The following is an 11,671-nucleotide window of genomic DNA, read 5'->3' as shown; positions in this document are numbered from 1 at the left end:
TAATTCAATTGTGAAATTCTGGGGAACCCCAACCCTCGCCCCCCGTCTCTCGTGTCTACAAATGTGTGTTGGTCAATGAGGCCGTTCATATTGCACGCGAGCGCTTAAGAGCGACAGCGCGGGCGATTTTTGAAAATACAAATGGATTTGTTTTTTTTTAGTGCGACGGCCGCGTCACGGGAGCGGTTTTAAGTATGTAATACTTTGGGCACTTTCAGTGCCAGAGGTCCCGAAGCAAACTCCAATCACATCAAGTTTTGCAGTAAGTGTGGTCTCCTAGGGAACAATCAAAAGAGGTATGAAGTTCACTGAAAATCACTAGGGTCGGGAGCTACGCTCAATGTCATAAGGACACCCAACCAGTTAAAGCAAGACTTAGCAGAAAAGATTGAGCACGCAGAAAATTATACATTACAATCCGAGAGGGCACTTCTATAACCTGGCTACAGCTCTATCCTCTCCCTGAACCACTTCTATAACATGGCTACAGCTCTATCCCCTCCCTGAGCCTCTTATATAACCTGACTACAGCTCTATCCTCTCCCTGAACCACTTCTATAACATGGCTACAGCTCTATCCTCTCCCTGAGCCTCTTCTATAACATGGCTACAGCTCTATCCTCTCCCTGAACCACTTCTATAACATGGCTACAGCTCTATCCTTTCCTTGAACCACTTCTATAACCTGGCTACAGCTCTATCCTCTCCCTGAGCCACTTCTGTAACATGGCTACAGCTCTATCCTCTCCCTGAGCAACTTCTATAACCTAGCTACAGCTCTATCCTCTCCCTGAGCCTCTTCTATAACATGGCTACAGCACTATCCTCTCCCTGAGCCTCTTATATAACCTGGCTACAGCTCTATCCTCTCCCTGAACCACTTCTATAACATGGCTACAGCTCTATCCTCTCCCTGAACCACTTCTATAACATGGCTACAGCTCTATCCTCTCCCTGAACCACTTCTATAACCTGACTACAGCTCTATCCTCTCCCTGAGCCACTTCTATAACATGGCTACAGCACTATCCTCTCCCTGAGCCTCTTATATAACCTGGCTACAGCTCTATCCTCTCCCTGAACCACTTCTATAACATGGCTACAGCTCTATCCTCTCCCTGAACCACTTCTATAACATGGCTACAGATCTATCCTCTCCCTGAACCACTTCTATAACATGGCTACAGCTCTATCCTCTCCCTGAACCACTTCTATAACATGGCTACAGCTCTATCCTCTCCCTGAGCCTTTTCTATAACCTGGCTACAGCTCTATCCTCTCCCTGAGCCTATACCTGGCTACAGCTCTATCCTCTCCCTGAACCACTTCTATAACCTGGCTACAGCTCTATCCTCTCCCTGATCCACTTCTATAACCTGGCTACAGCTCTATCCTCTCCCTGATCCACTTCTATAACATGGCTACAGCTCTATCCTCTCCCTGAACCACTTCTATAACATGGCTACAGCTCTATCCTCTCCCTGAGCCTTTTCTATAACCTGGCTACAGCTCTATCCTCTCCCTGAGCCTATACCTGGCTACAGCTCTATCCTCTCCCTGAACCACTTCTATAACATGGCTACAGCTCTATCCTCTCCCTGAACCACTTCTATAACATGGCTACAGCTCTATCCTCTCCCTGAGCCTCTTCTATAACCTGACTACAGCTCTATCCTCTCCCTGAGCCTCTTCTATAACCTGGCTACAGCTCTATCCTCTCCCTGAACCACTTCTATAACCTGGCTACAGCTCTATCCTCTCCCTGAGCCTCTTCTATAACCTGGCTACAGCTCTATCCTCTCCCTGAACCACTTAAATAACATGGCTACAGCTCTATCCTCTCCCTGAACCACTTCTTTAACCTGGCTACAGATCTATCCCCTCCCTGAACCACTTCTATAACATGGCTACAGCTCTATCCTCTCCCTGAACCACTTCTATAACCTGGCTACAGATCTATCCCCTCCCTGAACCACTTCTATAACATGGCTACAGCTCTATCCTCTCCCTGAACCACTTCTATAACCTGGCTACAGCTCTATCCTCTCCCTGAACCACTTCTATAACATGGCTACAGCTCTGTCCCCTCCCTGAACCACTTCTATAACCTGACTACAGCTCTATCCTCTCCCTGAACCTATAACCTGGCTACAGCTCTATCCTCTCCCTGATTAGTCATCCAAATAGAAAAAGAAGAGGTTAGACGCACACATATAATATAAAGGTCAACTCAGACCATTTATTAGTATAGTAAAATGTGCACAATGTTTCGGGATACAAACAGCCCCTTCTTCTGGTGCCATACTCTGACAATGTGTAACTCCAGGTGTACAGTATATATAAACCATATGCAATTCTCACACAGGGAGTGCAAGGCAAGTGTATATTTTTGGGGACTTTTCTCCCTCAACTGTAATGCAGGGACATGTTTGTCTATGCACTGCCCACTCCCATATCAACTGCTACAGTACAAAGAATAATCTAAAGCGCTTCATAAGTGGTGTGGACCAAACGCCATGCTATCCAACACCCCCTAACACCCACACCCCCAAACCTTAATAGATCCAGCTGTGCGACTGCACCATACTCCATCCTGAAGAATACTCCATCCTGAAGAATACTCCATCCTGAAAAATACTCCATTCTGAGAGATACTCCACCCAGAGGCATACTCCATACTGTGGCATACACCATCCAGAGACATACACCATCCAGAGACATACTCCACCCAGAGGCATACTCCACCCAGAGACATACTCCACCCAGAGACATACTCCACCCAGAGGCATACCCCATCCTGTGGCATACTCCATCCTGTGGCATACCCCATCCTGTGGCATACTCCATCCTGTGGCATACTCCATCCTGTGGCATACTCCATCCTGTGGCATACTCCATCCTGTGACATAGTCCATCCTGTGGCATACTCCATCCTGTGGCATACTCCATCCTGTGGCATACCCCATCCTGTGGCATACCCCATCCTGTGGCATACTCCATCCTGTGGCATACTCCATCCTGTGGCATACCCCATCCTGTGGCATACTCCATCCTGTGGCATACTCCATCCTGTGGCATACTCCATCCTGTGGCATACTCCATCCTGTGGCATACTCCATCCTGTGGCATACTCCATCCTGTGGCATACCCCATCCTGAAGGATACTCCATCCCACAATGAGCATCCACTTTACATTTTGTTTCAACATAGCCCCTTAAACAGGGGGGCGTGCCCCCATTTTCTGGAGGGGGCGTGATGGTTGCAGAGGCCCTGCGCTCTTCCCCAAGGCATTTAAATTAAATGAAATGCCGGGGGACTGCGCGAGGCCTCTGCATCCTGAACTTACCGAGATTCAGCTGGCTTCTGGACACGTCTCCATGGCAACGCGGCGTCAAATGAAGCCGTGGGTCTTGTCGTCATATCACATGACCCCACGGCATCATTTGATGCCGCACTATGTTAGGGGGGGGGAGCGACCACCGGGGGAGACAAGGCAAGGGTTCGCAGCAACAAAAGTTCCCGCACCACTGCCTTATTCCCTCTAGATAGTAAGCTCTCAGGAGCAGGGCCCTCATTGCACTCTGTATCTGTGCTTATTTGGTATGCCATTCTGTGTATGTAATATACGTAACTCTGCAACCCCTTTGTACCACGCTGCGGAATATGTCGGCGCTTTAGAAATAAAGGATAATAATAAGAATGCCCGCGGCTGCTTATCTTCTGTGGCTGCTATCTGCCGTCTAATTAACCTGGACAGGATAGCAAAGGAAATGATGTAAAGAAGGGGGGAAATAACACATTTTGGGAATGCTTTAGAATATATAAGTGGATATCATCTCCGCTCTCCTGTGGTTTTAAACACAAACAAGCAGGGGCACAATTGTTCTCCAACTCTTAGTGGTTATGGATCATTAAGAAGGAAGTTTTCTCGGCTCACATCCTGATTCTCAATGATAACGTTTAGGCTGCATTTCAACAGCACAATAAGCCCTTTCCTTACTACTGTACATTAATGATAACAAAAGGTTTTACTATCAATGACTTACATACTTGAATGCAGCCTTGGGGTCAATATACTGCCTGGTGTTGTTATCTTTATCCTACTGTGCTACAGTATACACTGACACCTGCCCATGTAAGTATTTATGTAGCATTTTATTTCTATAGAGCCAACAATGTATGCAGCGCTTTACACAATTACAAGTTAAATCAATTACAAACAATGGAGATGTGTTGGTAAATGACAGCATAAGGCAACGGAAGACCCTGCTCTGAAGAGCTTACAATCTACGTGCAAAGTTAGAGGAGTTACAGACACAGTCGGAGTAAACGCACGTTATTAAACGTTCCATCAAGGAAGGTCAAGTGCATCTGGAGTCGTTAGTAGAGTCGTACTGTAGATAATTTAATGAGATGCCTCTTCTAAGAGGTGAATTTGCTGCTGGGCTGTGAATGTGGAAAGTGAAGGCGCTTGCCAAATATTGAGTGGAAGAGCGTTCCATAGTAAGGGAAAGATTAGTGAGAGAGGTTTAAGATGGGAGAAGGCTGTAGATGTGAAAGGGGAAAAGATGAGACAACCTTGAGTTGAGCGTAAGAGACGAATAAGGTATTATGGGGTTTGAACAGCTCCATTCTTTTCTAACATACACCCCCCCAAACCTATTGGGACCAGTTATGGTGCTGAACTAAACTCCACACTATCTAATACCCCCAAATAGCCACACCCCCAAATCCTAATGAGACCAGCAGTGCGGCTATACCCAATTCCAATCTGAGGCCTTCTCAGTCCCACAATGAGCAGACACTTGACCTTTTGTTTCAACTTTGCACTTTATTCCCTCTAGATTGTGTAGCACTTTTTCCCCCACCCTAAATGAGATCATGTAGCTACCAGTGTATTCTGATGCGGTGCATACCTGTGAGGTTGAACAGAAGGCCCTGAGAACTCTGCAATGGCATGGGGAGCCATCTGGACAGGCTCTCAGTGATGATCCTTATAGCGCAGTGCCTCCAGCCGGTGAGGATCCTTGTACAGCCAGGACGGCCCTTACTGGCTACTCATATAGTGTTCTATTGATACAGGCCACAACAGATGTATACAATAGGATCTTTATTGGCATCATTCTGGTTACAGCATAGATGTTCCCTGGAGCAAACCCACCAGGCTTGAGGCCCTGCAGGCCCTTCCTCAGCTCCCTTACCCTCTGATGTGATAAGGGTAAAACACATCAACTCCACTGGGGGAGGGAAGGAACCTCCTGACCTCTGGGAGAGTGCTAGCTTATGTACCCAAGGGGAGGAGCTTGCAACCCTGCCCCATAAGAGGGCAGGTCCAATACTGACAGGCGTGTGAACCCGCCAGTATCCTCCCCAGGGATGACACTCAATGGTTGTTGTTAGGCCAGCCCCTGGATACAGCAATAGTGTATCCAGGCTGCATCAACAAGCTAGGCCTCAATGAGAGAGCTTATCTCCCACAGTGCCTGTGTCTAACAGGACTTATACTGTTAGGACCACAAAAAAGATGATAGCCAGGGGATTAGGCTACAATTGTAGAAAGCTTTTTTTTCCCCGTCTTCTCTGATGTTTTTTTCTGAAGAAAAGCTGTTAACCATGTAAAGCCCATTCGTTTACTTTGATCCAAGGTCAGAGGGACTTCCCTTTTAAGTTCAATCATACTTAGCTTTGTCTAAAGCCTTCTCAAGAGAAAGTATTCCCCTGAGACGATGCACAAATTAACAACAGGTCAGGTTTTAAGGATATCCCTGCTTTACCACAGGTGGCTCAGTCAATAACCTAAGTCACCTGTGCTGAAGTTGGGATATCCTTAAAACCCTTACCTTGTAAAAGGCTGCATTGCACAGCCGAAACGTTGAATCACTTGGGTCATTAAAAGTTTCCTGCTTAAGCCCGTGTGCCTGCTTCTTTGTGGAACACTGACTGCTACTGGGACCTTAGGATATCCTTAACACCTGACCTGCTGGGGGTCTTGAGGACTGAAGTTGACAACCACTGCGTTACCAGATGCAAATCAATGGTTATCCCAGTGTTAAAGAACCAACAGACTTTTCTAAAGAGAGACAAAACTAGGTGTGTCATTTATGTACACATACTAAAGGGATATTATTTGTGCATCTTAAAATTCTGGTCTATTTATCACACGTCTACCTATATGTGATTTCCATCAACAAAGTTATGGAGCAATATCCGCAATTATGCCAGAAATACCTTTTGTTGAGAAGATGCAGCTTTGAAATGGCACAAATAATGTAGGATTTACTTGAATTTGTATAACTGGCTGCAACTGTGGACAGGGAGTTGGCCACCCCTGTTGTAGAGTCTCTACCATGCTGTGCCATTAAAGGTTCTGTATAGCTACGGTGACCAGATGTCCCGGTTTTTAATGAGCTGTCCCAGTGCTCCAATAATTGTCAAGATTTCCCGGTTTTGCGAGGACAGTCCCGGTTATTAATGAGCCGGTCGGTGCACGGTGTCCTCCCGGTTTGAACGGGTAGGAGAAGAGCCGAGGTTGGAGGAGATCAGGGGAGGATGCTGGCTGCTGAGCACGGAGCTGATCATAGAACAGCTGTAGCCGGTAGGAGGGAGGAGAGCAGCGCTGTCTGACTGCTTATCCACTTCTGGGCAGCAGGTGACGCTGCAGAGCACAGCATAGCTACTCCTCTCTAGATCTCCCAGTTCTGTGTGTGTTGGTGTGTGTGTGACAGAGAGACCAGAACAGATGGTGGGGAGGGGAAAGGATGGGAGAGAGTGTCAAGGGGAGACTCCTGGAGTGGGTAGGACCTCGGTGGCCGGAAGAACAGGGAGCAGGCAAGAATTGTTGGGGTAACAAGCAGGGTTCGGTGGCAGGCAGCAAGCAGGATCGTCGTGGTCACAAGCAGGGTTTGGTGGCAGACAGCAAGTAGGATCGTCTAGGTCACAAGCAGGGTTCAGTGGCAGGCAGCAAGCAGGCTCGTCATGGTCACAGGCAGGGTTGATAACAGGAAGGCAGGAGCAGGGGAGCAGGAACTGGGACTGGGACTTGCTAGCAGGAAACAGACTGGGGCAATCTAGTTTAATAGCAAGGGCCTTTATTACGGAACAGATACAGGAACAAGCTCAAGCATAAGTCAGGGAACACACCACAAAGCAAAGGCAAGAGATGAACACGAAACAGGAAACAATAAGGACAGAGGACAGGAGCAACAAGGAGACAGACAGAGGAACCCCAAAGCAGACCGAAATCAGGCGCACACCCGGTGGACAGAGAAAGGAACTGTGGCTGGGAGCAGGATGTCTAGGAAGACTGTGACAGAGAGATGATAGGGGAGAGGGAGAGAGACGATGGGAGAGAGAGGATGGGGAGAGGGAGAGAGAGGTTGAGGGGGAGAGGGATAGAGAGAGGATGGGGGAGAGGGATAGAGAGAGGATGGGGGGAGGGAGGATGGGGAGATGGAGGAGAGGATGAGGGGAGGAGAAGATGGGGGGAGAGAATGGGGGGAGAGGGAGGAGAGGATAGGGGGAGAGGATGGGGAGAGGGAGAAGAGGATGGGGAGGAGGGAGGAAAGCAAAAAAAGGGGGCGGGGCACAGTTTGACATTTAATTTGTTTTCTAAATATTTTTTTATGCGTCCCGGTTTTTACATTTCAAAATCTGGTCACCTTATGCATAGCTGCTTCTATTCTGGCTAGCAACAAACTTGGATTGGTTCTGTAGCACGATAAAGTTTGCACTGGATTCAGTTTTGTGTCTACTTCGCTCCCTGCTGCCTGGAACTGGATACCCAGACCTCCAAGACATTCAGTCACTGCACAAGACAAGTGATGTCAGTTCTTTGAGGCAAGGGCTCGGAAGTACGTTTCATGCACTTGGCTCATTCCCCAAATGTGCATTATGTTTCCTATGAATGTGTCTTGTATACTACATCTGTGCAGCACTGTGCACATCATTGGTGCTATATTATTATAAACATACTGGGCAGTTCTATAAGATCTTTGAAGCAGGGACTCCTTCTCCTAAATGTCACCTTTATGTCTGAAGCACTTCTTCCCTTTGTGTGTTGTTTGTATTATTGTTATCTATATGATTGTCACGTGTATTACTGCTGTGAAGCGCTATGTACCCTAATGGCGCTATATAAATAAAGACATACATACATCTATGTGAGAGACTCCCTTGTAATTCTCAGAAAAACATATCATTTTCTTCCCACTTGTTTTTCTTTATTTTTATAACATACATTTTTAGTGGTTTGTATGACAAGACAATAATGCAGCATACATCCACTGTTTTCACGAAATTGCCAATAAACATCTTATTTAAAATCACTGGTAAACAAAAAATATTCGGGGACAGTACAAGGAGCTTTCAAAAGAACTATTCATCCCAAGGGCTGTACATTTGTTTAAAAAAAGTTGGACATCTTTTTAGAAAGGAAAGGTATACACGGATATACCAAATAAGTAAACATGGGAAGGATGTTTTTCCAGGGATTAATCCTATTGCCAATTCTTGGAGTCGGGAAGGAATTTATTTTTCCCCTTATGAGGTATCTCATTGGATGATATGACACTGAGGTTCTATGTTTGCCTTCCTCTGGATCAATAAGTAAGTATAGATATAGGATAAAGTATCTGTTATCTAAATTTAGCATAGGTTGAACTTGATGGACGTACGTCTTTTTTCAACCTCGTCTACTATGTAACTATGTAACTATGGATGGTGTTAATCCTTTTTGGGAATACCCGAAATTACATGAAAAAAATAATAATATATATAAATCTATTGGTTATAGATACATTGAGTGCATTATTATTGAAGGCAAACTTTTTTAGCAGCACCTACCACATGAGCAAAATTCAGTGGCAGTGAATGGAGTTGATGGGAACGGAAGTCAGTGGTGACGGAAGTGACATCACTGCTGACAGAAGAGGCCATCAGCAACATTAACTGCCACTGAATTCTGCCAGCTTCCAGCAGCAGGAGGAACACACACACACACGTGAGCCGCCAAACATCCCCACAGAGTGAGCCGACGAGCACACCCTCCCCCCCCCCCAGTGACCCGCCGAGTAAACCCTCTCCTCCCCCCCAGTGAGCCGCCGAGCACGCGCAACCCCCTCCCAGTGAGACGCCGAGCACATGCAACCCCCCCACAAGCCGCCGAGTACACCCTCCCCCCCAGTGAGCCGCCGAGTACACATTTTCCCCCCAGTGAGCCGCCGAGTACACCCCTCCCTCCCCCCCGTGAGCAGCTGAGTACACCCTCTTCCCCCCCCCCCAGTGAGCCACCGAGTACACCTTTTCCCCCCCAGTGAGCCGCCGAGTACACCCCTCCCTCCCCCCTCTCCCCCCCGTGGGCTCTCACTAGCAGCAGGACACAGCTCCACCGGGGAAGAGAGTGAGGGGGGGGGAGGGGCTGCTCAGGGGGGGGGGAGTCAGGAGATAGGGTGGCAGGACCCTGAGAACAACACACACAGACAGACTGACACACACTAACTGACTGACACACTGACACATACACACAGACTGACACACACAAGGAATTCAGTTACTATAAATATAGTGCAAATAGCTAAAACACGCGTTCTAAGTCAAATTTCCTTGCGTTTTGGCACTGATTGTGTTTTGATTAATTAAAAACATCACCATTACAATTTCCGTGACAACAGATAAAGAAGTTTCACTTAAAATGCGCGTGATCAGCACACACACAACTTTTATTATTTATCACGTGCCAACATATTCCGTAGCGCAGTGCAATAGGGTTGGAGGACGAAAACAGTATAATAACAAACATTAGCATACATTGTTACAGTAGGTAAGGAGGGCCCTGTCCCAAGGAGCTTACAATCTATAGGGAAAGTGGAAACAGAGGGTACAGGGGGATAACATATTTTACCCAAGACCAATAACAGAGCAGCTGTAACATCAGTGAACTGCCACTGATTGAGCCACCTGTGCTGAAGCAGGGATATCCCTAATACCTGGCCTGTTGGTGGCCCTTGAGGACTGGAATTGGTCACCCCTATTTTAATTGTTTTATATAACATCTAAAAAAAAATTTTTCAGATACTCACAATAATGCCCCCTAGGATTGCCAGGTGTCCAGTATTGAACCGGACTGTCCTGTATTTGGACACTGTCCAGTTAAAAATGATAGGTAATACTAGACATGTATTACCTCTCTGGACAAAGCGACCTGATCAGTCCTTCGAGCCGCGGGATTTCCCCTAGCAGGGAGAGAGCAGGGCTATTGCTAAGGAGCTGGACAGCTAACTGATTGGCTGCAATACCCAGCAGCAGGGGCCAATTAGGAGGAGGTGGCAGGAGCCTGAGGGTGTGGCCAAGGAGAGGAGGAAACATCATGGAGCAGAGAGGCATGTGTCTCGAGTGCGTCACACCTTTCACCATTGTGTCCGGCATTTTTGGAGAAGTCACCCGGCAACCCCACGTTCCCCTGAAAAAACTCTCGGTGCTAATGTATGCATGTACAGCACCCCCACCCAACTCATACTACGCTGACATGTATGTGCTGAGGGTGCTCCCGTTTTATTGGAGGAGCGGCTCAGTGAGTAAAGACACTGCCTGACAGCGAGTTTGGAGCAGGGGAACCATGTGACCTTGGGCAAGTCACTTTATCCCCCTGTGCCTCAGGCACCAAAAACATAGATTGTAAGCTCCACGGGGCAGGGACCTGTGCCTGCAAAATGTCTCTGTAACATGCTACGTAAAACTAGCAGCGCTATACAAGAACATGCTATTATTAATTTTATTATTATTATAACCACAGCAGAGACTTTCCTTCACACCTCCGCCTGCTGCCAGGCTTCCCTCCCACTGCACATACCCCCTCAGCCCCCCTCTCCGCGCAGCGTCACTTCCGTCTCTGGGCTCCCTCTTCCTCCTCCCTCCCGTGCCACATCCTCCGGTGACGTCAGCAGGAGCCGCCATCTTGGAAAAGGGTCCCTCCGGCTGCCTCCCTGAGAGAGGAGCGGATAGGCAGCGGGGGGAAGAGCCTGCGGTCCCATGAACGCACCCCGGGACGGCAGATAGCCCCCTCCCTGACCTTTCCCCTCCTCCCCCCGGTGTGTGTCTGTGTCCCGGCTCAGGTTACCCGGTGTCCACCCCCCCCCGTGTGTGTCGGTGTCCCGGTTCCGCTTACCCTGCCCCCCCCCCCGGTGTGTGTCCCGGCTCGGGTTACCCGGTGATCCCGGCGTGTGTGCCCCCGCTCCCGGTGTCGTCCCCCTGTGATCCCGGTCCCGCCGCCATGACGTCCCTGACACAGCGCAGCTCGGGGCTGGTGCAGCGCCGCACGGAAGCCTCCCGCAGCGGGGCCGAGGGGGAGGCGGAGGAGAGAGAGCAGGAGGAGGAGGAGGAGAGGGCCGGGGACAAGGAGGCCAGGCTCACCCTGATGGAGGAGGTGCTGCTGCTGGGGCTCAAGGACAGGGAGGTGAGGACAAGGGGTGTGTTTGACTGTGTTTAGGGGGGTGTGTGTGTGTTGACTGTATTTAATTTACATGTGGCAAGAGTTTTATATACACCTCCAATATGTGTGTGTATGTATATAGCTCTGTACCATATGTGCATCTGCTTTATGTATGCAGGGTGTGAAATCCCCAGCTCCGTTACATATTGGTGAGGCTCCTAATATTCCGTTGCCTATCCGCATGCA

The 11,671-nt window shown here is 48.3% G+C and overlaps 1 protein-coding gene across 3 annotated transcripts in view; it reads left to right on the top strand.

The window, feature by feature from the left end:
* The first annotated feature begins 10,911 nt into the window (after positions 1-10,911).
* The window catches only part of GOLPH3 (golgi phosphoprotein 3), a 34,341-nt gene continuing 33,581 nt past the window's right edge, over positions 10,912-11,671 (top strand). The window contains exon 1 of one of the 3 annotated variants that reach the window (XM_075587518.1): positions 10,912-11,449. In XM_075587518.1, coding sequence (XP_075443633.1) covers positions 11,267-11,449 — 183 coding nt within the window. In that variant the 5' untranslated portion in view covers positions 10,912-11,266. The remainder of the gene's footprint in view (positions 11,450-11,671) is intronic. The other 2 variants (XM_075587539.1, XM_075587529.1) reach the window with 2 other exon arrangements.

Source organism: Ascaphus truei, chromosome 1 (genome assembly GCF_040206685.1).
Source record: "Ascaphus truei isolate aAscTru1 chromosome 1, aAscTru1.hap1, whole genome shotgun sequence".
NCBI classification, from domain to species: domain Eukaryota; kingdom Metazoa; phylum Chordata; class Amphibia; order Anura; family Ascaphidae; genus Ascaphus; species Ascaphus truei.
The sequence above is the reverse complement of the archived record's forward strand: the minus strand, read 5'-3'. Positions and strand labels throughout refer to the sequence as shown.